The following is a 27,853-nucleotide window of genomic DNA, read 5'->3' as shown; positions in this document are numbered from 1 at the left end:
AGCAGGGGAGCCCCGGCGCGGCCCCGCCGGGCAACGAGCCCTTCGTGAGCTCCTCCCGGACCCTTCCCGGCCCTCCGCGGGCTCCGCGCTCGCAGGCCGGGAGGGACGGCGGGGGACGGCCGGGGTTCCCGGGAGCCGCGGCCGGGCCCGGGCGGGGCGGAGGCGCGGGCAGCGGCGCGGAAGCGGAAGGCGGCGTCGCCATGGCAGCCGCGCTGCTCGGCCGCCTCTCCGACCGCCTCTCCCGCGGTCGCGACCGCCGCGCCCGCAGGTAAGGACCGGCCGGGACCCCGCCGCCTCTCCCGGGGCTGCGAGGCAGCGGGAGCCCCCGCAGTCGGTGTCGCGTTACCGGGGCATCCCCCGCTCACCGCTTCCCCTTTCCGGCCCGGCCCTGCCCCTTGGAAAAACCGCGTAGGGTAAAGGGGCGGCCCGGTGCCCCCAGGCCGGGCTCGGGGTCGCGTTCGGCTCTGCTCTCGCAGACCCCTGTAGCTCGCCCCAGTGCCCGATCGCCCTCGGGACAGCAGCTGAGCTTTATTTCCCCTTCATTTCCCATTTCCTTGCCTCCCGCTGTCACTGGGCTCCCCGCGGCTCTCACAGCTCAGCCCTCGGGGTGGCAGCGGCCGGGTTTGGGTGCTCGGCTCAGTCCCTCCGGCCGAGTGGTCGCGGAGGGCGAGGTGTCCCCCGGGACGGGGCCGAAACAGGTGCCAGCCGTGTCTGTGCCCGGCGGGCCGGGAGCTGAGAGGGGCAGGGCCCGCCGTGCCCGGCGGCGGTGCCCGGTGGCTGTCACCGTGACAGTGACCGGCGGCGGTGCCCGGTGGCTGTCACCGTGACAGTGACCGGCGGCGGTGAGCAGCCAGCGGCTGTCACCGTGACAGTGACCGGCGGCGGTGAGCAGCCAGCGGCTGTCACCACGCTCCTGGAGGAGCTGGATCATCAGTCTGTGCTCTCGTTGACACCGAGGAAATTCTTGCCACACTTCTCTTTTAGTCTTGCCAGTGTTTTTAGGGCACATAAATTGGGCTGAGCCCTGGAAAGCAATCACTGAGTTGACAGAGCAGCAGTGTAGATGTCCCTGTGTGCTGCTGTGTGTAGGTGAAAGGACAGCACTGTGTCCCGTAGTTTCATTTCACCTCCGGCTCTGAAGATGAGGTTTTACAGTGAATAGGAGTTTCAACTACATTGTGAGTTTCTGTACCAAACCTACATCTTAAAAAATAGAACACACCCCAAAAAAGTCCGTTGTTTCTATTTAGGGTTAACTTTTTATTCAGAAGGGGTATGAGGTGGTTCCTTTTGATTCCGTTTTCTCTTTCTGGTTAACTCAGTGATGTGAAGTACGTGGAAAGGGCTCCCCCCTCATTCATTTTCTGTTCCTCTGAAACCTGTTTTGTCACAGTGTGGAATTTTGATGATTTCTTCATAATGTTACATGGTTTCTGATAGTTGTGTGTGTGTGGTTGGTAGGTTGGTTGTACTGGGTAGTCACTGAGCTGATGTCAGTCACTGGTGGGTAGGGGCTGCTGCTCTGGGAGCCAGTTGCTCTGCCAATGGACCTGTGGCTGGAGCAAAATACGGATTTATTTGATAATCCTAAAAGCCATAGGTTCTCAGTGCTGAATAAGGTGTAAATTTCAGTATTGGGTTGAAAGACCTAACGATGTTGACACACTGTAAATTACTTAGGGAGTGAAAAATCTGGAGGATGCAGTTAGTGAGGATAAATTGACCTATACAGAAGCAGTCTGGACCAAACTAGATAGTACTGGTGCTGCAGGTTGATGTTCCTCAGATGTTCCAGTCAGAGTCCAGATGCTCCAAGCTCAACCCATCACTGCCTGCAGCCCTGGGAGCTGCCCCTGGCTCCAGGCAGGCAGGTACGGGGCCACAGGCAGGGAGGCACGTGCAGCTGGGCTTCCAGTTCCAACAATCCTTGCTAGAAAATGCCTTCTGGGAATCATGTTTCTGGAAAGTGTCTGCTTGGCCACTGGTCTGGCTTCTGCAAGGGTAATTGGGCTGGCCAATGAGATAATGAGACAATATTCTTCTCTGTTGATTGTTATTGTAAAATACATAAAATTTGCCACTGCTTCCTCCCTGGGAATAATTTCAGAGCATGTTATTTTTGACCTGCGGGGCTGGGTTAGAGCCCAACAATGCCACTGCTCTGTGGGGTGAGCATTGGGTGGGTTTTAAACCCCTGTGTTTTTGGATCCAGTGTGAATTCCTGTAGCTCTGTGTGCCATGCTCCCTTGCAGAGATGGAACAGAGGGAATCTGCTCTCTGTGTGTGGCCTGTGAGGCCTGAGGTGAGCAAAGCTGTGTGAAGGTTGTGCTCAGGTTCTGTAGAAACTTAGGAGAACGTGCCTGAAAAGTGGTATTTCTTGTGTTTCTGTTCTGCTTTAATTTTTCCCTGCACCTTTTAGGGGATATTTGCATTGTTTTTAACAGCCTGTGCTGGTGATCTCTGTCACTTCTGGGTATTCAGGCTGAGCCCAGTCCACATGACCCATTCAAACCCACCATCCCAGGAATTCCTGCACTGACTGACTCAGATTTCGGTGTTCATGAATAGTCAGTGACAAACTCATGGATTTGCCAGGAAACGCCACTATGAACTGGTTTCCTTGTAAGGATGTTTGGAAACCTTGAGAAGATCCAGGGTTGTATCATGAACCAGATGAGTGAAATCATCTTCCTGGAATCTGTGTTCATTTGGGCTCTGGATTGTGGTAAAAAAGCCAGAAGTTCCTTGTAACAAATTCTGGTAAAGGTTGTGATCAAGTTTCCTCTTGGTGGGTGGTGATGGTGGAATCACCAGGATGGGCCACAGGACGGTGGCTGCCTGTTGGCCCGAGGGCCTGCTGCTCCTCAGGGTAGGACAGGCAGTCTGTTCCATCCCAAGAAGCTCCCATGAGTGGGGTTTGCAGACTGGAATGGTTCCAGTGGGTTCAGGGATGCAGTTCAGTTCCTTGCTCATGGATTCCTGGATCTCATGGGAGCTGCTGCTGCTAATTGTGCTGAAATGTGGTTTTGTCAAGCGAACAGACTCCTGCCGGGGGGTTATTCTCTGACTGGATGAATTTGCATGTGTGAAACCTCCGAGAGGAGAAGTTGCTGCTTGCTTCCTGTCACCCACTGCGTGATGCTGGCAGTAAGCTGGTTTCTTCCCAAAGTGACTTCAAAGAAATTAAATTGGTTCTGAAATTTCTTTTTGAAGAATGGGTTTTCTGATGTCTCCCTCACAGGGAACATGTGGAAAGCTCTCCTTTTGTGAGGTTTGCAGGGGAAGTTGTGACTCTGTCGTGCTTCTGCGAATGCTGGTGGCATTGCAGGACAGGGATGGATTCCTGTTGTGGCTCTTGGTGCATTCCTCCTGGGACGTAGTTGCTCCTTTTGAGGGTCATTCTTGGGGTGAGATTGCTCTGCCTTTGCTGGGGCTTGCACTTGGCCACCCTGTGTGCTGCAGATCTATTTTTGGATAAGGTTGAGGGATGGAGGCATTTTTCTCTTTAAAGCAGCCTGATCTTTAAACCTGAAAGGTGACCTCAGCCCAGGTGAGAACAAAGCTGACATGAAGGGAGCGTTGGCCGTGGCCAAGCTGATGTGTGTGTGATGGAGATAATTCAGAAGTGGCTGGTTCCAGGTACAGGTGGTACCAACGCAGCACTGCCAGACACCTGAGCATCCACACTCTCATTTTCTGCAGCTCCCGGCCTCCTTCCCCTCCCGTGTTGTCCTGATGAAGTAGTTGTTTCCCCTCGTCTCCATGCCAGCTCAGGGGAGGAGCTGGTGATGTTCAGATCTATTTTCCCACATTTTGCCCTGTGTCTCTCTGTTTCTACATTCGATTTTGGTGATCCAGATCAGATTGTGGAAAGAAAGGGAGAGGCATTCTTGCCTTTGTGGATCCTTGCCATGTATTGGCCCTGGCTGCAGCTCTTCCTTTACCTGCTTGGAGTCTTGCTGGGAAGCAAAAGTTTCACTACAAAGAATTTCTCCATTTTTTTTGCACAGATCATCATGGCTCCTTCTAGCCCCACTACTCACCCCTCCTGTTCCAGTGATCACAGCCCCACCATGTTCCCTCTGTCCAGAAGGAGCACACAGGTTCCAGTGGATCAGGAATCTGGTCCCAGAGTTTGGGATCTCCAGCTCGCATGTCAAGGTGCTTTCATCCCCGGCAGAATTCTATGAGCTCCTGAAGGTAAGGTGTGGGCTGCAAGTTGTGGGAATGGTTTTATACAATCCCAGTTTTGCAGCTGCTGCCTGGTAACTGTTCTCATATGGAGTAGGTTTAGCTGCAGGGAGTGTGCTCTTCAGTTTCCCAGGAAGGACTAGTTTCTTCCTTGAATTTTAGAGGCAGCAGTGCTGCTGCTGTGGCTCCACAGAGCTCCATGTGTTTTACGTGCCACTGTCCATGTGTTGCCTTTCCTTCCTCAAGGCCAGGGAGCCAGAGCAGAGGTGTGGCTGAGGACATCCTCCCAGGAGAGTGCAGCATTGCCAGGTCTGGGCTGATGGCTCCTCAGGGCCCCGTGTGAAATTGAACTTGTGTTTTGCTGCTCCCAGGTGCAGATAAAAGCAGCCAAGCAGCGGGTGGTGATGGCCTCACTGTACCTGGGAACAGGACTCCTTGAGCAGGAGCTGGTGAGTGTGGAAGGGTTTGGGAAGGCCAGGAAGGGAATGCAGGGGAGGGATGTGCAAGGGAGGCACGCTTCTGGTTGAGGTATGGTATAGAGCCAGGGAACTGCTGCACTTCTTCAGGGGATAGTTAGCCTGGACCTGTCAGAAGGGACTGGCCTGCTGTTCAGTGTGCTCAGGGGGGCTTTGTAAAACTCAGGTCATGGGAATCTATATTTCCCTGGAATTTTTCTTGAATTCGATTAGATCTGTAGTTGTATGGTGATGTGTTTGGTGCTCCAGGACACAGATGAAGGATTGGTTTTCTGCATTTGAGACTGAGGTCAGCTTTGCTTCATGGTATTTGCCTTTTTTTGTTCTTTCCTCTGGAAACAAAAGCATTTTTGTGCAAAGGCTTGAGGAAGAAGACTGGCCTACTCCAGGTTCTGATGTTAGGAAGCAAATGCCCTGGCAGGGTAAAGGTTGATGGAGCCTGCATAGGATTTATGCCCAACTTTGTCTAGACTTGCACATAGGATTTGAATTTGCATGTGACAAACAACCTTGTAGTTAAAGAATAAAAATGCAGTGAATTCCTGCCAACATTTGTCTTTGGTGATACAAGTCTGTGATTTGGGAGTGATATTGGGACTTTTTCTGTAAACATTACTTGCTCTTGTGAGACCTGAAGAATGCAGACATGCAAAACTGAGGCCCTTTGATCTGTGGCTTTAGGCTGATGGAGGCTGCCAGGCTGGCAGATGCAAAGGCTGAAGGCTGGCAGATGCAAAGGCTGAACTGACTGTGCTTGGCTCAAGGAGGAAAGATTTGCAAGGAAAGGGTGTGGGAGCTGTCTTGGCTGGGGTCTCCTGCTGCTGGGCACTTCCCTTAGAAAGTGTATTTGCTTTTGTAATGAGGAGAGAACTCTCTCTGCAGGTGTATTGCTTAGAAGAAACGCTGGAGAAATCGCTGCAAGCAAAAGGCTCACCTGACCTCAGAGTTTCCATTCTCCTCGACTACACCAGGGGTTCCCGGGGTAGGAATTGCTGCTCATTGCTTTTGTCAGAGCCTGATTTTACTATTAGGGTAGGGAGACAGTTCTTTTCAAAGTGGGTCTCTTGGCCAGTTGGACCTACTTGCTTAAAACATGCACATTTCAGGATTGTCCTTTTGTATTCCAGAACTTCATATTCCAAAAAAAATCTTCAAGCTGAACAGCTTTTCTTCCAAAAATAGGTGGTAGGGGCAAGAAGGGCCAAACTACTCTGTGCAACTGGTATAGTCTTGATTGGTTCATTTGTTAGTACATTTGCCCTTACCCATCATGCTCACTTACATTTCCATTTTGAAAGGAGAATGGGAATTGTTGGAAGCAGCAGCACACTGAATCAGGAACCTGTGCTCATCTGCAGTGACTCTTGTAGATGTGTTACCACTGCTGACGACGCTTGGTTAAGAAGCTTGAAAAGTGTCAGACCTGTCCTGTGACTGATTCTGAATGTCAGTTTCAATGTTGACATAGTGCAAATGAAAGTGATCTAAAAAAAACAAAGAGGAAAGGAAAACATGTGAAGTGCCAGTGGATGGGAGGGGTGCTCACCCCGTGACGAGCTGAAGAGCTGTGTCATGGTGTGTCCTATCTGTGTGATCTTTGTGTGAAACTCCCTTTCTCTGCCAGGCAGGAAGAATTCTCGAACAATGCTGATCCCGTTGCTGCAGCGATTTCCCGAGCAGGTCCGCGTGTCCCTCTTCCACACCCCAAACCTGCGTGGGCTGCTCCGGCTCCTGATTCCAGAGCGTTTCAACGAGACCATTGGGCTGCAGCACATCAAGGTCTATCTGTTCGATGACAACGTGATCCTGAGCGGGTGAGTCCCGCTCTGTGCCTCGGTGCCATCGCTTCGCTGGCCTTTGGGCAGGGTGTCTGTGCTGCCAGCCTTGTCTGAACACCTGGACTCCGTGGTGATCCTATCAGTGCTCTTCTGAAATGGGAGAGCAACCATAGTTCCTGCACCTGAGATTCTCAGATGAAAGCGAGTCTTTCTTAATGGGAAAAATATTTTGAGATTCTGAAGGAAATGGCCAATTTGTGCTTTAGTGCAGCTATCCCAGAGTGAGGCCTGTAGCCTAGCCTGGGAGGTTGAGAATCTTGTGCCCGTGCTCTGAACTCGTCTCTTCCCTTTCTCTTCAGTGCAAACCTGAGTGATCTGTACTTCACCAATCGTCAGGACCGCTACGTCCTGCTGCGGGACTCTCCCGAGATCGCAGACTTCTTCACGGAGCTCGTGGATGCAATTGGGGATGTGTCCCTGCAGTTACAGCAGGATGATACAGTCCAGATGATGGAGGGAATGGTACACCCATACCAAGGTAGGAGGGAGTTGTCTCAGCTGGTTGGGTGATGGGATCCAGAGGAGAGGAGTGACAGCCAGGGTTTAAGGATGGCTTAGACTCCATCGTGTGGGAATTGCTGGGTGTCTGACCATTGTTCAGGCTGTGGGGGTGCCCTGTTTTGTGCCATCCAGTATTATAATCAAGCTTGCTTGAATTTCAGTACTGGGTCTGTTGGGGTTTTCCCAGCACAGTGGCTGTCACAGGCTGATTTGACAGGGCATGCAGAGACTGGAAGTAACTCTGCTGCCTCATAAATGTGCTGCTTTTGGCCTTAAACAAGAACTTCAGTCCTCTGAGAAGTTTTTTTCTGATATTAGCAGCTGCAATTCCAGGTGCTCTGGGTGTGCATGTTCTGAAGGATTTATGAATGTGCCGCTATTGTTGGTAATTAATCTTTTGTAGTAGAGTTTGTTCTGGGAATCCAATGGGAATCAGTTCAGGAAGACTGAGAACAAGCGTAAAATTGGGCAGAGAAAGGCAGTGAAGTGCCAGGCTGATTGCGTCATCAGTTTTTGTCCTGGCCTTGCACTGCTGGGTGATGTAAGTTCAGGCTGGGGGTGGGAGCTTATTTGTGTGTTCCAGCTCATTCTTGGTTGTCAGTGTAGCCTCACCCTCGTCCTCTCCTTTCACAGAGGATTTTTCAGGCTGCTGCCAGTTGCTGAGCATTTCTCTTCTGTAATGTAGCTCTGCTGACCTTGAAACAGCTGGTTTGGGCCTTAAGACAGAGTGTGCCCTCTGTGTTGGCTCCTGTTTGTTCCTGTGTCCGTGTCCTGTCAGTAGCTTTTCCTGGTGTGTAAGAGGTGACACGTAGCTCTGTGCCTGTAGAGCTCAGACACATCTCTCTGACTTTTCCTGCAGGAGACAAAGTGGCTTACTGCGAGATTGCCAACCGGAGGGTCATGGAGGTCATCAACTCTGCCCGCACACGGCAGGAGCTCCTTCATGCAAAGACTTTCCACAGCAGCCAGCCAGGCAGCTCCCTCTTATCCCAGCAAGGCTCTCAAGCATCTGGGAGTCTGAAACCAGAACCTGACACCTGGATCTATCCCTTAATCCAAATGAAACCCTTTGGGATTCAAATAGATGAGATGGTCACAGAGACACTGCTGACAGAGGCTGAGCGGGATGCCAGGATATACCTCACCACTGGCTACTTCAACTTGACACAGGCCTACATGGACCTCATCCTGGGCACAAGGGCCGAGTACCGGATCCTCCTGGCCTCGCCAGAGGTCAATGGGTTTTTTGGTGCCAAAGGGGTGGCAGGTGCCATCCCTGCTGCCTACGTTTACATTGAACATCAGTTTTACAGTGAGGTCTGCTGCCTGCAGCAGCAGGAGAGGGTGCAGCTGCAGGAGTACTCCCGTGCTGGGTGGACGTTCCATGCCAAAGGTAAGGTGCCCTTATCCCCAGGAGTGTTGTTCAGAGGTGTGTGAGAGCTGTGCGTTTGGATTGCGAAAGGAGTAAGGGGCTGGCTGGGTGCCAGTCTGGGTTTAACCTTCAAAACACTCCTCCAAGGTTCAAACAGCGTGCTTGTGTAAACCTGGAGGGTTTGGATCACTTGGGGGATGCCTTGCCTTTGCCTTTGGTTCAATACAGTCACAGGGATGATGTGAGAGCTGTCCCTGTGGTGGCACTGAAGCACTGCCTGGATGAGAAAGGTGATGTGAAGGAAAGGGAGCATCTGGATGTGTTTATGATGCAGTCAGTGCCATGGTGCAGTGTCTTGTATCCCTTGGGCTGGTTTCAGCAGGCAGGAGTGCTGACTCTGCTGGGGATCCTGCAGCAGTATTGGGGGCAGGTGCTGGATGGGAGCTGCTCCCAGGGCCTTCCCAGCAGGTCTGTGTGGGGATAGTGTCAGTGTTTGGGGATTTGCACACCAGCTCCCGTTCCCAGCTCACCAGGGGTGCAGTATGAGGAGCTGCAGCATGTGCTTACAGGAGTCAGTGCAGCCAGAGGGCAAGGGGCTGAGGAAGGAATGTGGACTAACATGCAGTGAGTTAATGAATGCTATCCTCGAGGTCTTCTCTGGGAGACCCTGAATTCCTGCTGGGTACACCGTGCCCAGCTCCCACAGGCTCAGCACAGTGCTCCAGCTGGAGTGTTTGGGCTGTGATTGGAACACGGGGGCTCCAGCCATGCCTGTTTTGAAGAGAGCTGTTAGCAGGAATGGCTCCATCCCCTTGCTTCTTGCAGGAGTGCTCAGAGGGAGGCTCAGAGGTGGCAGGGAGGGAAAGCTGCCCAGTTGGCCTTCCTCTCTACTGTCAAAAATCCCTGGGTGCTACTGGGTGCCTCTGTGTTGAAATGACAAACAGTGCTCAGAGTGCCCCTCCCCAGCACGGCCAGGAGTGCAGGGAAAACCCTTATCTGACACAGGGCAGCTCGAGGGAGGGCCCTGCCTGCCTGCCTGGGGTGTCCCCTGCCTTTCAGGATGCACATGCTTGAGCGATCTGTGGTTCCCAGGTTCTGCCTTTGTTGGGCACTGCTGACTCCCAGTGGGATGTGGTTTGGCATAAACTGAGCCCAGAAACAAGGGCTGCTTTTCCCAGTTACCAAAGTGCAGATGGTCCTGTTTGGTCAGCTGGGCCTCGTGGGCTCTCTGCCGTGTGGTGTTTGCTTGGAGGGGGATGCAGGGCTTGGAGTTCAGCAGCTCCCATGTCTAGCAGGAGGGACAGCTGGAGACATTCGCTGCCTTGTTTCCATTCCCTTTCAGAGTGCTGGGAGGATCAGTGTGCAGCTCCTCCTCTGGCATGCTCTGCCCTTGGCACACGTTGGATTCACCTCATTTCCTTCTGCAGGAGTCACATGGTGTGGCAGAGAGGACAAGGACAGAAGAGGGAAGGGAGGAAGCCTTGGAGATGTGAAGGGCATGTGCACAAGGAGCACATGGAGCCTAGCTCCTGGCTGAGGACATGAGATTCCCAGCGGCAAGCAGTGCCTGTTGCTGCTTCCTCTCTGGGCCGAGACATGAGACACCCTTGAGTCTCCCATGGGATCCCCAAACACTGGGGCTGTGCTGCATGCCCCTCCTGCTCCCCTTAACCTGTTTGTACCTGCATGCAGAGTGTCAGGTAGTGCCCGGGGTGTCTCTCCTGGGTGCCCATGCAGGTGTGGCAGAGCTCTGCACAGTTGGGGTGCAGGTCTGAGCAGGACTGCTAGCAGTGTCCATCCCAAAGCCCCCTGCCACTTGCCTGCATGTGGTGTTGGGGGCGACACGGGGCTCAGGGATCCCTTCCAAGCATGTTGTGGTGGCAGGGTGTGGGGCAGGTGGTGTGTGCTGTGACATAAACCCTGGTAGTGCTATTGACTGGCGCTGGGAAGCTGTGCTTCCCCTTGCTGGAAGGTGAGTCACTGTTGGAGCAGATCCTGCCAGATGGCCGTGAAACCAGAGAGCTGTAAAGGCTGTGGGACTGCCACAGGACACTTGGGAAGGCAAGGAATCTGTTCCTCATGGCTGCTGCTTGGGCAGAGGTCCAGCCTTTGGCTGGTCAGGCACCAGACAGCCCCTGGCAGGGTCCCGTTCGGTGGCAGAACGTGACAAAACTCTGCCATGTGGCTCTCAGGGCCCTTGGAGGGCTGTCCAGCCCTGCTGTGGTGGGGTGAGCCCGCGGGGGCTGGAGGCATCAGGGCAGTGCCAGCTCTGTGAGTTGTGCTGTGGGGGCGGGGAGGAGCTTACAGGAACTGGCAGTGAATCGGCAGCATCTTACTCAAGGCATTCTTGGAACTGCTCTGGGGCTGAGTTGGGAAACCTGCTGCTATTTTAAGGCCGAGGTGGTTTTTATGCTACGGGTTCTTTGTTGCAGTCTGTGTGTGACCAGCCATGGGGATGAGCCTCTACCAGAGACTCACCCAGGGCTCTGCTGAGGAGAGCAAAGGCTTTCTGGCTCCATTTGTGCAGAGTGGCCACACAGCCTCTCCTTGGCAGCAGTCCTGATTCTCCTGTGGCTGTTCCTTCTTGCCCTGCTGCAGTGATGTGCTTGAGAATAATGTGATGTTTCCATCTTTCCCTTGAAAACCTGTCCTGGGCTCTGTCCTGCTGTGTGTGCTGGCAGAGCTGTGGGAGCTGTGTTGGTGAGTGGCACTGGGGGCCAGGTGTCCTGGCAAGAGTCTGATCTCATTCCTGGTGGCTCCTCTGGAAGTGAGAGTATGAAATAATTTGCACTTCTCATCTGTGTCTTTTCACAGTGGCATGTGAATTCACCTGCCAGAGCTGGGAGATGCCTCTTCATGTCATGTCAGGGCTGGTCCCTGACCCTGGCACAGGCTGGACAGACTTAGCCTGTCTGGCTGGGACTTTGGGGCTGGTTCCTTTACTGAAAACCTGTTTGTCTTCTCTCAGCGTTTCTGAATTCACTGTGGTGCAAAACAGCCTCTAATGCAGTGACAGGACTTGCTCTGGGTTGTTTTGGGGCAGTGTGTTCCTGGGGTGCGCTGGAGGTGCTGCAGTCCCAGTCAGAACACTGATTTGGGCTGTGCCAGGGCACCCCACACATGGCACACACTCCACACACTGCACACACCCCCCACACCCCACACATGGCACACACTGCACACACCCCTCACACCCCACACATGGCACACACTGCACACACCTTACACACCCCACACATGGCACACACTGCACACACCGCACACACCCCACACATGGCACACACCCCACACATGGCACACACCCCACACATGGCACACACTGCACACAGCAGAGCAGCCCTGCTGGCCTCTCGAGGTCCTGTACAGAATCTGTAATCCATGTTTAAAGCATTTAATTCAGTCTGAGTGAAGGGACCATGTGAGCCCACCCTGACCATTCCCTTGGCTGTCACGCTGCCTCTCTTCCTCATTTTTCTTGCAGGCCTCTGGCTGTACCTGGCAGGGAGTGACCTGCCCTGCCTGACTCTGATTGGCTCTCCAAATTTCGGATATCGATCAGTTCATCGTGACTTGGAAGCTCAGGTTGCAATAGTGACAGAAAATAAAGCCTTGCAGCAGCAGCTGCATCAGGTAAGCAGCAGATTCTGTGGATGCTGGGGGGATGTTGTACTTCTGGGTCACACAGGGAGTGCTGAGGACACAGTGGCAATAAAAACCTCCAGCTACAATAACTCAGAAGCTGCTGGAGCATGGGGAGTCCTGAGGAGCTGTCAGTGAAGTGACTATTGATGAGCTGCCTGCTGCAAGTACCCAGTGCTGGGAAATGAGGCCATAACGGGAAGGAATGTGTGTCCCCAGTGACCTCGGGAGTGCTCAGGGCTGGATGTGCACAGAGCCTTTGGAGGACCTGCTGACTCCTCTGCTCACCAGCCATGCTGTGCCTCTGAGCCTTCACCCCAGCATCTGAGCTTTGCCCAGGGCCTGGCAGGTTCTGGGCTAATGAGGCCAGGCCCTTGGAATGTCTGAGCATGGACTGGAATAGTTTCTGGACTGGCTGGGATGCCCATGAAGTTCTATGACAAAATCCTTATCTTGACTAATAATATGACATTATATAATCTTGATACAAACATTTTTAAGTGGTTTGACATTCAATGTCCCAGGGTTTTCCTGTGCTGTTTTTAATTAGGCACCTTGTAATGCTCAGCAGTTCTGCTGCTGCTCCAAATGCTGCCTGGTTCTCCAGCTGTCTTGACTGAATCTTCTGCTGGAACTGACTGTCCCAAGTCATTTCTCCTGCAGTGTTCTGTTTCAAAGCAGATGTTTGGTGCCTCTGTGTGACTTGGAGAACTCAGAAATGCACTGTGTGAGGCAGGTGCTGGCAGAGTTGTCTGCAAGATCAATGGGAATTGCCCTCTTGCATCAGGGCTCTTCCCTGGGATGAGTCAGAGTGTATCTAATCAAAAACAATTCTATTACTGGAAGAGTTGCTTGAGTATTTCAATTCATATCTTGCCTCTGCTTGTTTCTAATGGAAGGGTAAAATCAATGGAAATGTGACACAAAGGAATTTTCTCACACAGGGCTGCAGTGATCTCATTCAAAGGGCTTTAAACCATTCCCGATTGCTGGAAGCTGATTCTGAGATGGGCTGGGTGTTTACTTTCTGTGGTCTTTTTTAGAAGACTTAATCCATTCCTGGGATGCTGCCATGAAATCACTTTGCCTATGTAATGTTCAGTTCCATTTTAAAAATGTGTGCTGAGATTTGGGAAGAAATGTGAGTGGTGTGGGTGTCTTTGCATGCTTCTGTGAATGAACTAAGATTGATTCAGGGAACTGGCCTTGCCTCTGGTGCTCCAATCTCACCATAATGGATGGTCATGGAGCAGAATCCTCACAGCAGGGCTGACTATAGCTCTTGGAGCATTTGAGGGCTCTCAAATTAGAGTGAATTGGCAGATTATTGTGTTGATTCATCTTTTTGGTGTTACTTTCCAGTACTTGATTCCTGCTTCCCTGTTCCACCCTGAATTTAAATAGTGCAGAGTATTTTCTACTGTTTGTGACAGCTTCAATGATGAAAAAAGTTGATGAACAAACTTCCAGGAGCTCTTCTGCTCCTCGTTTGCCTGCAGCTCCTGAAACCTGAGTGTTTGTGCTAAAAACCCCACTTAGCTGTGATCAAAGCGCTGCTCTCACGTGCTGGGAGCGTGTTATCAGCAGGGTGGTTCATTTCCTCCCTCAGCACTGGGTGCACGCTGTGGGGGCCCGAGTGTTTCTGGTAATTTAGCTGAGATCACGACTGCATATTCATCTGCAAACACGGCGCCTGAGCTGTGTCTAGAAAGAGCTGCATAAGCCAGTCCCAGGAGGTTTGGGTGAGGTTTCCTTTTCTGGCAATTACAGCCTGGCCTTGAGGAGTTTTCTGAAACTGAAGCTCAGCTCATGCAGCTGTGGGGCACAAAAAGGCAAAACCCTCTACCCTTGTTCTCTATAGAGTTTTACTTGCAAATTCTTGAGGAGAAATGGTGCATACTTGTGGCAAGATCCCTGGTCAGCTTTATCTGAGAACTTGCTTCTCTGAAAGACCATGATATAATTTAACACTTGGGCTTTACTGAGATGATGTTTCTTTCCTTGTTCAGGAGCAAGAGCAGCTTTACCTCTGCTCAGGTGTGGTCTCAACATCAACGTTTGAGCAGCCAAGTCGTTATGTGAAACTGTGGGTGAAGCTGGTGACACCTTTGATCAAGAATTTCTTTTGAAAGGAGAAAAGTTGCTGCTTTGGGTGAGTTTGCTGCCATTATGGGGAATTACATTGCACTGACTGTAGTGAATAGCTGCAGTGCTCTGTCGTGAAAGAAAGATTTGAACAGTTAGTTCATGGACATACAGATGATGAGGGGAAAACCAGAACTTCTCGATTCCTCTGGGGTACTGGCTGCCAGGGACTGGGATCAGTGCTCAGGTCCTGATTGAGTTTTGTCTACTAGATTTTCTGGAAGGGCCACTGGCAGAGAACCCATACAGTGGTATTTTCCGAGCATGGAAATAAAACTCCCTTTCTGAAATGTCCCTTTCAGAGTTTCACAGAGAGACAGACTGTGTTTGTCCTGTCTTGACCAGCCAATCAAAAGCATTGCTGGAATACTTAAAATGTTTTGTCTTTGTATCCAGTCAGGGCTTTGCTTTGCCCCTGTAGCATTGGTTAACAGGGGCAGTTGGTTTTTCTTTTCTGTTTCGTGGTGTCCTGGGGTTCCTGGTGGTTCCACTGCCCTGTGACTCGAGCCCTTGTGAGCTCCAGGCTGTTCCTGTGCTGGGCACAGTCCGTGCAGTTGGCACTGCTGCACGTGTGCCAGGGTGCTGCATGTTCCCACCTCCCTTTCACTGACCTAGCAGGGTTTGCCTGGCTCCTTCACACTCAGATCTGTTACAAGTGTCTTTCCTGAGTTGTGAAAGGGCAGGTGCTGGTGGGGGTTTGGGATGTTCCTTGCTGGAAGTAGGAGGCTTGAACCGTAACATCCTACAAAGAAGGTGTCTGGAAGCCAGGTAAAAAGGTGTGGGAGTGCAAGGTAGGGTGTGAGCAAGGGTTTCTGATCTGGCAGTGCCACAAGCAGGATTTCTGGCACCTGAAAAAAGTTGATGGTAAGTATGAAATTCAGTCATAACTGATTATAAGTACTGCTGCTCTGTAAAGAACTGAGCTGCTCTCTGTGCCTGCCCTTGGGGCTTGTCTGACTGTGAGCTGTGAGAGAAGTTTGAGGCAACTGTACTTTAGAACTAATTGTTCAAATATTTCACAGGGTGGGATTTTGGTGAATTGTTTTATGCCGAAGACACCAGCCTTGGCAGATCTAGTCACCTTACTGTGTGTTACTGCTGATACAGATTATTTGTTGTCAAGAAAAGGATGAGTAAGTTCTGTACCCTAGAAATAACATACTTGAGAGAGGAAACTGTTTGCAGCTGGACCTTCTCTGGGCTGTGCAGGCTGGGTGTGGGTGAACTGGACCAAATCTGCACCTTTCTTCTCCCGTCTGCTCCAACCAGACAGATGCTCCATGCAGGAATGTGAGGAGTTTTTGCTCAGTTTGCACTGAGCCATCACAAAAAGAGCTGTGGGAAGATGGAGAGCCAGAAGAGGGAAAGGAGTCGGGCACTTGTGTTCAGTTGTTCTGTCTGGCTTCCCACGGTGGTCTGGCTCCCCACCAGCACCACGTCAGAAACCACCAGTGGAAAACCAGTATCCGCCCTGAGAACCCCGTGTGCTGCGAGAGCAGGCTCCACACAGCAGCGCTTCCAGCACTGCTTTTATTGATACTTTGCTAAAACGGTTCTGGTACAATCAAACACAGACCGAGTTACACAACGTGGAGGTTTTTACAAGTAGAAGTACTGCTGTTCTCCATCGGCATTAAAGTCTAGGCCTCTAGGAGCAGCGCCACACCGGCCAGCACCCACTTGGCAGCTTTTTCTTTTGTCTTCAGGTTGAAGGTCCAGACGTAGGTGGGCCCTCTCGTCCGTGTCTTGTAGACGGGGCATTCGTAGACGTTGACGGTGTCCATGCGGTCCACGGGGACGGCTCTGAGCAGGATCACCGGCATCTCGGGCGTCAGCTCCTTCATGCGCGAGTCCGCGATGGAGCCCGAGGGCACGTCCCAGCGCGCACCTGCAGCGACAGCGGCAGCTGTGACAGCCCTCGGGGACCCTGCCACCCCAGGCTGCTCCCCGAGGGCCCTTCCTCACAGCTACGCACGGCTGGGGGCTCCAAGGTTAAGGTTGGGTGGAGTGGCTCAATGGTGGTTAGGTCTGACATGTTCTCATCTCACTGTGACCCACGACTGCATTTGCCTTACTGTGTGTGGGATGTCTGAATAAATTCTGTCCCCACCCCTCCCTTCAGCACAGCTTTATGTGGGAATTGCAGAGTTTAAGGTGAACTGGCTGTGGTGGGATCTGTCACATGCTGTCTGGTGTGCTCTCTGCTTTTGTCCAAGTGGACCCCTCAGCTGCTCTGCCGAACTCTGCCTTCTTCCCTCTCATTAGCAGTAATTATCGTGGATTTAAGTTTCTCAATTTGTCTTACTTGAGCATCAACTATGTTTGAGCACAAATGTATTCACTAAAGCCTTGTAGCTCCAGGAGCCCTGGGGTTCATGGGCTGGAGCCTGAATTGCTAAAACACAAATTTCTGGTTTGGAAAGGCTGTGTGATCCGGGCAGTGCTGCCCTCAGCTGGCGGCTGAGCCTGGATCCAGATGGACCCAGGTTCACCCAGGGCTCCCTGCTCTGAGCTGCCGCCAGCGTGGGGCAGAGCAGACCGGCCAGCAAGTGCTGACACTGCACGAGGGAGAAGGGCTGAGCTGGGCCTGCTCCGTGTCTGAAACACATCAGAGATGCAGTTTTTACCTTCCATGAACAGCCCATGCACGTAGGAGCCTTCTCTAGGGGGAAATGTTATTTCCTCGCGGGTTTTCTTGGTCACATCCACTGCCAGACACATCTTATCCAGTGGCCACTGCTTTTTCCTGGCTGTGGACTGCATGATGGCTGTGAGGAAGGACTGGGGGTTGAAGAATCCCGCCAGCCACACTGTTGCAGGCAGCACAAAATCTGTTGACCAGACTTCCAGTTCCTGGAAAATAAACCAGCAGAGTCCTTTAGGGTGGAGGGCATGCTCTGAGCTGCAGGACACTGTGACAGAGCTGACGCTGTGCTGTGTAAAACCCAAGCTTCAGCTGATCTTGCAGAATGGAGACTGGCTGGAGGTGGTGTGGGAGGAATAAGCAGCAGATTCCCCTGCAGCAATGAAGTTGAAACCCTGAATTCATAGTGCAGAAAGTGCTGCTGTTATTTTTTAACAAAGCCAGTTTTATTAATATTTTTATGGGACACCCAGGGTTGTAATGGCGGGGGGTGGGGGGCAGGAGGGAGCTGATGTTCTTTTTTACAGTGATGTACTGTAATGGGAATCCTGGTCAGACTTGTGCTCCCATTCCTGGAGTAACAGCCCTTTTCAGGTACTTCAGGCTGGTTAAATTGACACTGAGAAATAAACCAGTTACCAGTATAGCAGTGCACTGGTGGGGAGAGTCCTGGGGCCCCCCAGGCTCTGACAGCCACACGCACTCTGCTCACCCTGATCCGCTGGAGCAGGTCCGCATACCAGTTTGCCAGGCTGAGGAGTGAGGGGTAGGCATAACGTGTCCATGATTCTGGAACGCTGTCGTAGAAGAGAGCATTTGACAGCTCTTCCATCTCAGAGGTAATTGTCAGCTCTCCCTTTGGAAAAGAGAAAAGTCCAGGCAGTGTCACCTGCAGCCGGAGGTGGGACAGCCCGAGGGACGTGTGTGGGCTCAGGCAGCAGAAGGCTGGGGCTGCCCGGCTGCACCTGGCACAGCTTGGGGGGTGGGAGCTGCAGCAAAGGCAGAGGGTGCTTCGGAGGGCTGGGAGATGATCCAGGCAGCTGCCTGCTGTATACCTGCAGTCCCAGGTCCAGCTCCTTCAGCGAGCGCCTGATCTCGTTGGTCAGGATGTTCATCCTTTCACATTCCTGGAGGGCTACAACAGTGTATGGGGTTTTTTCCTTTGCCTTTGCCATCATCTCCTCCATGTTGAATGGATCTGGCAGCTGCTGGACTATTTCATCCAGGACTGCCTTCACCTGAAATGAGAATGCCATAAACTGCTCTTGCCCAGAGAAAAGTGCTGCAAGTTCCATTTAATTGAGTTGGTAAGATTTTTTTCTTTTTCTGCCCTGGTGTTTCTTTGTACCTTCTCCTCTGTTACTAACACTCCATTCTGTTATTGACTGCTCTTGGGTCTTAAAAAGCTGTAGTTCTTTTCTGGTAGCCAAGGTAAGAGACCCGAGGCCATGGAGGCTGTGAAATTCAAGTGTAAAGTCCAGGCAGTCAGGAAGAAGACTAAAAAACTTTCTTTTAAATCTTTGTTTTTAGTAGTTGTTCTCATGAATGGAGGTTCCTCAGCCAGCTCCATCTGCTGAGGAGCCTCACGTAAGCCTCATGTTGCCAGTGGTGCATCTTGGCCCATCAGGGGGTGAGGTTCCTGGCCATGCTGCCAGCTGCCCCTGTGCTGTGCGTGCTGCCATCCCTGGGCCGATGAGCACAGCGCGGCTGGGCTGGAATCCCCTCCCTCTGCTATCCCTTCCTGCTATGGGGCCTGCTCTCTCAGTTGTCTCCAGACCTCTATCTGCCTCCCCTCTATAGCCTCTCAGTTGTCACCCTTAAGAGGTTTTTTCTCCCACAGTGATTATTTCACTCCTCCTTAAAAAAAAAAATATAATTTCTGCCATAAAGGACTTGACTTGCCTGTTCCTCTCGGGAGACACCGGAGCCTCCGGCAGCCTCGGACTCCTTGGGCTGCAGTTCCAGCACCGTGCGGAAGAGCCTGTCCGAGGTGACGGTCAGGAAACCCATCTCTGCATTGGGGTGCAGGCCATACAGGTGGGGGCTCTCTCCTGGCAGGTTGTCATCGATGTACTGGTGGTAGGCCTGAGTGCAGGGTCAGGGCCAGCCTTAGCTTGGAAGTGCAGGCAAAGGAGCCCAAAGTTCCCTGCAACCTGGAAAACCCGTCTTGGGGCCTTTTATGGCACCTGCCCATGGGCATGGATGCTCCTTTTTAACTTGTGTCGCAGCCAAGTTTTTCCCTTTCCATCTCAAACCACAGGAATTACCTTTGCAGCAATTCTGCACATTCCCAGGGGATTGACGCTCTCTCCCTACATTCCCCTTGCTGAGCGAGAGGGAACGTGGACCCATGCCCATTTTTCCAGAGCAGGGGTTTTCTACAGCAAATTGCAATGTTTTTTACCTCATAATCCATGCGGGGAGGGATCATAAAGCCTGGAGCCAGGGACACCTCCCCGTCCAGCATCTCGGGCTGCACGTACTCGCTCAGGTACGTGCGGCACAGCCGGCGGTCCCAGTCGTCTGTGATGTGCCCCCCGTACATGATCTCCCCAAAGAGGTACCGGAGGTCATCCCACGGAACCTGCAGGGAGAGGCTCAAGCTGGGACTCCTGAGTGGCTCCCCAGCAGTTCCCCATGCAACCACAGACTGATGGCTCCAGGATTGACCTGTGCAGAGAGGTGACAGTCCCTGGACCCACAGAGGCTTGGGAAGAGGGGTGTCTCTTGATCACCCACAGATTTCTCCCTGTCCCACTATGAACACAGCCACCTGTGGTTTGAATCCTGTCTTTTTTCCAACCAGCACTGATCACATCTGTGAGAGCAGGCCTAAAGGTGAGACTTCAGCTCTGTTTACTGCTCCTGCGTTCTTGGCGTGGGCTTTGCTGTTTAGGAACCACCCACCAACCACCAAGGCACAGCTTGGGGCAGGCACGTGGGCCAGGGCAGGCACTTGCTCTGGCTGGTGTCTGATGCCCTTTTCAGCCATCTCAGTCAGGCTAAGTACTCATCCCCTTCCCCTGCCTGAGCATGCAGGGAGCAGGGGAGGAGCTGCTCCTGGCCCTGGGCTTCTTCATGAGACAACATTTGTACTGCAAACTGGTGGATGTTCTAAGCGAGGCCAATTGCTGCAGCGTGTGCTGTGCTGAGGAGCAGTGACCTCGTTATCCCTCACCTTGGCGTTGGCCTCCAGGTAGTTGTGCAGGACGTTGACGGAGACGGTCAGGTCGCCGTTGTTGAAGGGGTACGACCTGTTCCAGCCCTGGGTACCGAACCTGCGCCGCTCGGCCACCGCTGCGTGGAAGTAGCAAAGGGCAAACAGGATGCACCTGAACTCAGACTCTTTGCTGCACTGCTCCAGTGTTTCCTGCAGAGGAACAGTGAGGGTGGGTTGCAGCTCAATACTGCTATCAGATGCCCCTCTAGTGAAGAACATTCATAGGCAAAAGAGAACTGAGTGTTCATTAGGAAAAAAAGGCACACTATTGTATTTTAATGATTTGCTAGCTGGTAATTTTTGCACTCATTTATTTATGAAGGAATTAGGAGTTCACACCCCAATGCCCTGCTGACAGCTGAGGCAGCTTGTTCATGGCAAAGCTGCAGCAGCTCCAGGTTCAGCCTCAGGAAAGGCACTGGCAACCTGGCACTTCCTTGTGCTGGAAACCCTCGGGCAGCTCTGGTTACCCCTAAACCCCTGCCCTCCTGGGCACTCCAGGAGGATGTGCTGGCGAGGGCTGGCTCTAGGTCAGTGTCCCTGGCAGCAGAGACACCCGCGAGGTGCTCAGCCTGTGGAGCCCTGGAGGGCATGAGCTGTACCCACTGACCAGAATGGTCCCAGGAGGCAGCTGTGGGAGGGCGGGGATGGCACGGGGGTACCTGGGTGAAGAGGTCCAGGGCTCCGTGCAGGTTGGCGCGCATGCCTGTGGGCGGCTCGCTGGTGATCTTGATGGAGTTGTCCAGCAGCCCCTGCGGGATGATGTGCGTCTCGGGGCTGGGGGCTGGCTCGGCGCTCATGAACAGTCGGTACTCGGGGTGGCTTTCTTGGCTGTGGTGCTCCACCAGCTTCTCCAGCGTGCCCAGCCACCGGGCCACTAGGTGGATGTTCTGCAAAAGAAACTCTCTGCACCTTGAGAATCTCACTTCCCCCCAACCCTGATTCCTACTGTGGCTCCACAGGGGGAAGGGGCTGGGTGCAGCCAGCCAGCCCAGGCGGTGTCGCTGCCATCGCCAGCGGGGTGACCCTGCGTGCTGTGCCTGGACGCTGGCAGGACTTTGTGCCCTGGTGTGCCAGTTGCCGTCAGGGCTGTGTGCCCTGTGGTGTGCCCCACTGCCCTCACCCACCTGCAGGATGACCCAGTGGCCCTCAGCAGCTGCCTTCTCCATGGCGTGCTCTGCCACCACCTCCTGGCCTTGCCCCAGGGATACGTTGTGGATTTTCCCGTTGTCAATGGTGAAACCCAGCCTCGTGCCTGCCAGGGGAATGTCTGCTGTCAGTATCGGTACTGAGTGGGTCCATGCAGTTCTGGACGCTTGGCTAGCGGGGCTGGTGCCAGTCTGGGTGGGCAGTGCCTCACCCAGTGCCTCCACGTCCTTCAGCGGGTCGACACCAGGGGAGAGGATGAAGAACAGGGGTGAGGAGGGGCTGCTCTCCTTGTACACCTCAGAGAGATCAATGCTCCTTCCTTTCACATACTTGGTTCCCATTTTCTCTTCCACAAATTTCCTACAGAAAAATGGAACCATCCTGTGAGATGGGAGCAGTCACTGGTTGCAGCTGGAGTGGTGACACTCTGGGCTCTTGCAGGAGAGCCCTGTGCTGGGCACCAGGTACCTGATGGCATAGGTCATCCTGTCAGGGCGCAGGCACCGCAGCACACACAGCTTCTGCAGGGCTGACTTGTTCTTCCAGTCCATGGGGAACACCTCGTTCTCTGGCGCCTCCATCTCCACAAACCTTTGCCATCGCTTTGCTGAGCTCTCGATGTCGTTCTCCAGGCTGGTGAACTCTTCCATTTCTGAAAGTGCCTTCAGGTTCCACAGAGAAGGACTAAATCACTCCTGGGCTCTGCTCATCCCCAGGGACCCCCTGCAGGTGACCCCGGACCCGCTGCACTGAGGGCTGTGCTGGCATTGCCTTGGCACAGTGGGCGACTGCACAGACCCACCTTGACAGCACCCCAGTTCTGGTTCTGCAGGAAGTCCACAGGGGACGTGACACCAGTCTTGGAAGTGAAGCGCAGGAGAAAGTCCAGCTCTGCTGGGTTCACTTCTTTCTTGAGGGCCAGGACCTGAAAGTTGGGAGTGCAGAGTCACAGCTACCCAATGCCCACGGCCCCAGTGTGAGGGGCGAGAGGCTCTGGAAAGCACCAGAGTAAGAGAACAAGCTATCTAAAGCCACGTGAATGCCTGTCATACATCAGGAGGGATTACCTGGAAGGTAACCTGGGCCAGGAAGATGAGTTTGTCTCTCTCAAAGAGGCCCTGAGCAGTGTACACATAGACCGAGAAGGTGATCTGGTCTGTCAGGTTGATCACCCTTTGCCGGGTGTCGTCGCTGGGGACTGCTCGCTCGATGGCTTTCTCAAAGACCCCGTTGAAGGCCTGAGGAAGATCCCAGCAGGCATCATCATGTGGCTGCTGGGGTCATGTCAGCAGCATGAAAGCTAAAACACTGAATCTCTGTGCTCCTCTAACTCTGTCCCACCCACAGACATCTCTGTCCCTCCTCACTCCCCATCTACCTTGAGAGAGAACTGGTAGATGGGGTTGATCTTGCAGAGGTCACTGAGGATGAAGTACAGCAGGGATGCGCGCTCTGCTGCCGGCCGGTAGTTCTCTCTTGCAACATTTATTTGTACTTCAGTGACTTTAGCTTCTTTTACCTGGAGGTGCAGGGGGGTGGGTGTTACCAGAACCCTGTCACACAGCAAAGTAGTGCCCACCCTACTGCTGGGTGCCCAGCCAAGCTGTCCCTCTGCCTGTGGCACCAGTTCCACTGAGCACATTTACCTTTTCCTCAATTTCCTTGGCTGTGCGCTTTGTTATCTCCAGGTTCTCCACCAGTGCTGTGTCCCGCAGGAAATCTCCCCCGGCGGCCGACAGCCGGGCGAGCAGGGAGTCCTCCAGCTCCTTCAGCTTGATCTTGAACTCGTTCTGGCTCTTGGTCAGGCTTGCCTGCAAGAGCAGTGCTCAGGGATGTGTCGCTCAGGAGATCACAACAGAGGGCTGGCACCAGTCCCTCTGTCACAGGGCCACCAAGGTGCTGGAGCAAGGGAAGGTGGATGTGGCCCTGCTGGGTCCCAGCTTCACCCCAGGGTGAGGTGATGAGCGCACCCAGGCAGCGCTGGCTGCAGGGACCTGCAGCTGCGGGTCTGCCTGGGGCTTCCTTGGCTCCCCACAAACAGCAGCAGGCACGGAGCGGAGCTCTCACGCTCCCTGCCCAAACCCTCCTCAGTGCCCCGGCCTCTCCACCCCTCTCACCAGCCCCTCTGGCCCCTGTACCTTCAGGGCCTCCAGGTCTGGCCGCTCCCGGGCCACCACAGCAGCCAGCAGCTGGTCCTCCAGGCCCTCCCGTGTCACCAAGAAGTTGATGAGAGTGCACTGAGCCTGTACCTCTGGCTTGTAGTGTGGGTTGAAAGCCCGGGTGTGCAGGATTAGGCGGAACTGCTGGTTATACTCTACTTCTTTATCTCCAATCCTAATGTATCTGTTCCGTTAATTAAAGAAATTAATCCCCACACACTGGCAATAACTCATCACAGCCAGGTGCCCTCAGCCTGTGTGCTGTTCCTGGCCACTTGGGATGAATTTCTTTGGTTGGGAAAAGTCACAGCAAGGGCAGAAGTACCAAACCAGACTTGGCAGGGCAAGGATGGAAGAACAGGAGCTGGAGACTGCCCTGCCACAGCCCCTCAAGGCCTCTGGGGTGCAGTTCCCCTTACAGCTTTTCATGCTGCATGGCAGGTGTCCCAGGGAACATGTCCTTGAATGACTAAATGAACTGGATGCCAAGGACCAGGCCACATTTAGTACAGAGGCATCCATGGGACACATTGGAGAGCACTGGAGGATGTGGCCAAAGCAAAAGAAGGATGAGGCTCCCAAGCTGCCCACAGTGAAGGTGCATCTAGCAGCATTTTGGGGCAGCAATGGCTGCTTGGGGCAGGTGAAACCCCTGAGCACTGGGGTGTGCTGACCTGCCCTTGAAGGTCCTGCCCAGCAGCGGGTCCAGCACTGCCTCTATCGTCTCCCCGATGTCCTCGATCAGCAGCGTCTGTCCTTCAGAGACCGCCTGGGCAATGATGTCCAGGTACCTGAGGGGGAACAGGGGAGCTGTGTATGCAAGCCTGTGCACTGTGGGGGGCTTGGGCTGCTGTGGGGGGCTCACAGAGTGCTTTCGACCCACTGTGACCTGTCAGGACCCTGTTGTGCTCTGCCAGTCCCGGCCCCCACAGAGCTTTTGGAGGTGTCAGGTACACCATCAGGGCTGCTGCCCTTGGGTCCCCTGGATCTGATGGGGGACGTGATTGCCCTGACTCTGCACCCTTCAATGGTAGGGAAAGGGGGGCTGGTGCAGCCTGAGCCTGTGCTCACCCCACAGCCCCTGACCCACCTCTTCTGGCCTAGACGGACGATCTGCAGGTCCTCCCCAAATTTGTTCTTGATCCACTTGCCGCCCTGCAGCTGGGCATCCACGAGCAGTGGCCAGCGCTGGGTGCTGCACAGGATGGCCGCGTTCTCGGTGGAAGTGCGGTCGCTGGGCAGCCCCTGGTTGTTCCAGGCAGCCACATCGGCAGAGTCCGTGAGGAGGCTGAGGGGGTCCAGGTCCGGGGTGATGGGGATGGGCACCTGCCGGGAGGGGCTGTTGGGTGCCTGGCACAGAGGCGTGGGAGCCCCCGGTGCTGGTGGGCATGGGGGAAGGCACTTGGGGGGAACCTGCGGCTTCTCACCGACTGCCCCTGGAGGAAGGGGACCCAGTGCTTCTCCAGAAGCTCAGCCCTGTACTTCTTGGTGAAGTATCCGATGTAGGACACGAAGGCGGAGACCAGCAGCACATCCCCGCACAGCGTCTTCTCCTGCTCTCTGAGCTGCTCCACTGACTCAGCCCAGCGGACGTTTTCGGATGCCAGGCCCCCAACCAGCCTAGGGGTAGGAGGGGATGGGGGCTGCTGTGACCAGGTGGGGGGTGGGTGGCAACTCAGCCATGGTGACCTGGGGCATTGTCACCAAACATCTCCGTGGCTGCCTCCCCCATGAATGTCTGGCCCAATTAATCTCAGAATTTTTTAATTCGGGGAGGGTACGGGGGGCTGTGCTGCTCCCATGGCCCTGGTGTCAGGGCCACCAGGCCATGCCAGGGAGCAGCAGCCTGCCCTGATGCTTCACAGCCAGTCTTTGCATGGTACCTGTTTGCCAAGTTGATGACTTTGTTGGTTTCATCAGCCTCCTGCTGGCATTTGATCTTCTCTGCTGTGGCTTTCTCAAACTGAGCAGTGAGAGTCGCCAGGTTTTCATTCAGGGCCTTTGAAAGAGAACAGTCCCAGAGCTATTCCTTGCCCAGATGGGAGGCTCCATGGTCCCAGAGCTCTGCAGCATCTCCAGCCCAGCACAGTGCTTGGACTGGGCTCTGGGTTCACCGAGTTCTTTTGCTCATTTGGTGACCAAGGGGCTCGTGGCTGGGGGCTCTGGGGACACACACATACCACAATTTTGCTCTTAATTTTGCTCAGCCTCGCCTGTGCCTCTGCCAGCTCGGCATCTGCATCAGCCACTGCCTGTCTCTTGGGCTTCACCGTGCAGTGCACCTCGTAGAAGCGGACCATGTTGAGGCACCAGGAGCACAGCCCTGCTGCGGCCGTTGACTTGGACTTGATGAACTCTGGGTTAAAGCTGGGGTCGTTGCGGTACGGCCTGGCACAGGAGGACACACCGTGCTGTGGCACTGCTCCGCAGCTGCCGGCAGCCCGTCCCACTCCTCCCAGGGCTTTGGGCTGCCTCTGGGTGGCAGCATGGGACAGAAGGGCCAGCGCCTGCATCCCACTGCTGTCCCCGAACCCTGCTGTGCTCTGGGTCCCCCCTGGCCTCCCTGCTCAGGGCAGCTGGGGGCAGGGGCTCTGAAGGGGCAGGAACCAGCCATAGACTCACTCAAATGCCTTGAGACAGGCCTCAGGGATGTTTTCCCCATCATAGTTTTTTAAACTTGCAAGGAAAGTGTCTGCTTTTCCTATCTTGACTTTTCCTGCTGTCCAGCTCTTGTCCTTCGGAATCTTGCCGTTTTCAGCCGTCAGAATCAACACAGCTGCCATCACATTCACTACTTCTGGTGGTGGGGCCCCAAAGGACTTCAGCTCCGTCAGGTTGTACTGGGGAGGGACCACAGGGCCGCTGAGCATCCCCCTGGCCCAGGGCTGCCGGCCCTGGCTGGGCACCTGCTTCCCATGGAGAGGTCACCCACCTTGTTGAGCGTGTCGAGGGCCTCGCGGGCGGCCGAGAGCACCACCTCTGCTTCTGCCAGGTCGCTCGCACAGGCTCGTTGCTTCTCAGCCACCATCTGGGGAGGGAGGACATGGGATGGGGTAAGTGGCTGTAACCACAGAGCTCACACTGCCCTGTCCCATGCTGGACACCAGCTCAGCACTTCACACCTTGTTGATGGCCTCGACCTTCAGCTCCTCCTCATCAGCAATGGCTTTCTCCTTGCTGACCTTCTCTGTCTCAACACCCACCACGTGGATCAGTTTGTCTGTGTCCTCATTCTTCTGCTTCAGCTCTATCTCCTGGACTGCCAGCATGGCTTTCAGGTCATCCACCTCAATGAGGGAAGAAACAGAGCAGATAAAAGGGCTGATCCTGCCAAGCCTTGCCTGGTGGAGCAGCAGTGTCTTGTTATGGCTTGAGGACCTCACAGACACTGTGACCGTCCTGCAGGGATGTGCCTGCTCTCTCCCCCCTGCCAGACCCAGAACAGGCACGATGCACAAGAGGGGCTATGGGCAGGCACCTGTGACGCTGTGCTCTGCAGCTTCATCAGCCCCTTCTCCAGCCTCTCGATGCTGGCAGAGAGCTTGCTCCTTTTATCTGCCAGCAGGTTTTGGTAGAGCTTTATCTGCTCCAGGAAGGTCTTTGGTGTGGTGTAGTTATAGCGTCTCTCCACAGCCAGGTAGGTCTTGGACATCTCCTTTGAGCTTGTGTGGACGAAGGACATGAACTGGCTGATGGAGGCCTTGACCTCTGGCTGTACAGAGAGCACACACAGGGAGCTGCTGCAGCACTGGCATGCAGTGGCTGCACTGAGCCCTCCTGCAAGGTTGGCTCTGTGTGCAGCCACAGAGGCCAGAGCAAAGTGACCCCTTTCATCAGCAGCACAAGTCAGAGCTGAGGTGCTGGCGGTAAAGGCACTGGGGCTGGTTCCCATGCCCAGCTCTGTCCCTGACATCCCTGTGTGGGGAGGAGCTGCTGTCCCTGGGCTGTTGCCTGTTGGGGGTGTTTTAAGGACAGAATGGAAAGGGGAGGTTCATCCTCATCAACACAGCACAGGGCTGCAGGCTCTGACACTGGAACCAGCGGTAAACTTATCCCAGACCTATTCCCAGCTTGACCCCCATGCCAGACCCCCATCCCTGGGCACACTAAACACAGAGAGCAGCAGAGGTGCAGTTCATTGCCCAGTGCAGCCTGGGATCCCCTGTGCCCTAGGACAGCAGCTCTCCTGGGTCCCAGCTCACCTCGATGTCTGGTGTTTCCTCCAGGAATCTGCTGCTGACAGACACGAGAGCGTCCTCTGGCCACTCGTGGAACCAGTCGATGGCTGTGCAGTTGACCACAGCTGGGAACCTCCTGGCCCGCACACGCAGGGTTGAGCCCACAGGGGAGAAGCAGAGGACAACCTGGGGCAGAGCAGCAGTGCCTGAGCGGGGTGTCCCCGCTGCCAGGGTGGGGGCAGTGTATGTGGGGGCTCCACATGGCTGCAAGGATTCTGCTGCAGACCTGAGATTTGCTGCCTTCCCATTAACTCTGACCAGGGCTGGAGCTGGCTCCCCTT

General features: G+C 54.1%; 2 protein-coding genes across 4 annotated transcripts in view; one reads left to right on the top strand and one right to left on the bottom strand.

The window, feature by feature from the left end:
* On the top strand, window positions 1-27,628 carry PGS1 (phosphatidylglycerophosphate synthase 1). Of its 2 annotated transcripts, none has more exons than XM_041408999.1 (10): window positions 1-268; window positions 4,011-4,200; window positions 4,563-4,640; window positions 5,550-5,649; window positions 6,292-6,481; window positions 6,805-6,983; window positions 7,866-8,399; window positions 11,860-12,008; window positions 14,027-14,169; window positions 15,869-16,283. In XM_041408999.1, exons 1-9 carry the CDS (start codon window positions 201-203, stop codon window positions 14,144-14,146), a joined length of 1,608 nt encoding a protein of 535 aa, XP_041264933.1. In that variant the 5' UTR covers window positions 1-200; the 3' UTR covers window positions 14,147-14,169; window positions 15,869-16,283. The 2 variants fall into 2 exon arrangements, with proteins under 2 accessions (XP_041264933.1, XP_041264932.1); XM_041408998.1 differs by lacking the exon at window positions 15,869-16,283 and adding an exon at window positions 27,561-27,628 and having other exon boundaries at window positions 195-268.
* DNAH17 (dynein axonemal heavy chain 17) overlaps window positions 14,730-27,853 on the bottom strand; it is a 36,399-nt gene continuing 23,275 nt past the window's right edge. Inside the window, exons 56-81 of one of the 2 annotated variants that reach the window (XM_041408993.1) lie at window positions 27,537-27,698; window positions 26,813-27,046; window positions 26,457-26,621; window positions 26,267-26,362; window positions 25,957-26,174; window positions 25,515-25,722; window positions 25,218-25,333; window positions 24,762-24,954; window positions 24,425-24,660; window positions 24,009-24,125; window positions 23,314-23,518; window positions 22,822-22,986; window positions 22,554-22,694; window positions 22,243-22,413; window positions 21,978-22,100; window positions 21,644-21,837; window positions 21,387-21,535; window positions 21,154-21,281; window positions 20,689-20,916; window positions 19,985-20,176; window positions 19,211-19,390; window positions 18,709-18,891; window positions 17,862-18,044; window positions 17,519-17,662; window positions 16,790-17,015; window positions 14,730-16,050 (exon numbers count right to left, since the gene is read on the bottom strand). In XM_041408993.1, coding sequence (XP_041264927.1) covers window positions 15,803-16,050; window positions 16,790-17,015; window positions 17,519-17,662; window positions 17,862-18,044; window positions 18,709-18,891; window positions 19,211-19,390; window positions 19,985-20,176; window positions 20,689-20,916; window positions 21,154-21,281; window positions 21,387-21,535; window positions 21,644-21,837; window positions 21,978-22,100; window positions 22,243-22,413; window positions 22,554-22,694; window positions 22,822-22,986; window positions 23,314-23,518; window positions 24,009-24,125; window positions 24,425-24,660; window positions 24,762-24,954; window positions 25,218-25,333; window positions 25,515-25,722; window positions 25,957-26,174; window positions 26,267-26,362; window positions 26,457-26,621; window positions 26,813-27,046; window positions 27,537-27,698 — 4,605 coding nt within the window. In that variant the 3' untranslated portion in view covers window positions 14,730-15,802. Of the gene's footprint in view, window positions 16,051-16,789; window positions 17,016-17,518; window positions 17,663-17,861; window positions 18,045-18,708; window positions 18,892-19,210; window positions 19,391-19,984; window positions 20,177-20,688; window positions 20,917-21,153; window positions 21,282-21,386; window positions 21,536-21,643; window positions 21,838-21,977; window positions 22,101-22,242; window positions 22,414-22,553; window positions 22,695-22,821; window positions 22,987-23,313; window positions 23,519-24,008; window positions 24,126-24,424; window positions 24,661-24,761; window positions 24,955-25,217; window positions 25,334-25,514; window positions 25,723-25,956; window positions 26,175-26,266; window positions 26,363-26,456; window positions 26,622-26,812; window positions 27,047-27,536; window positions 27,699-27,853 lie in introns of those variants that run through there. The other variant, XM_041408991.1, reaches the window with a different exon arrangement.

The sequence above is a fragment of the Onychostruthus taczanowskii genome, unplaced genomic scaffold, assembly GCF_017590055.1.
Source record: "Onychostruthus taczanowskii isolate IOZ18803 unplaced genomic scaffold, ASM1759005v1 scaffold30, whole genome shotgun sequence".
Taxonomy (NCBI): Eukaryota; Metazoa; Chordata; class Aves; order Passeriformes; family Passeridae; genus Onychostruthus; species Onychostruthus taczanowskii.
The sequence above is the reverse complement of the archived record's forward strand: the minus strand, read 5'-3'. Positions and strand labels throughout refer to the sequence as shown.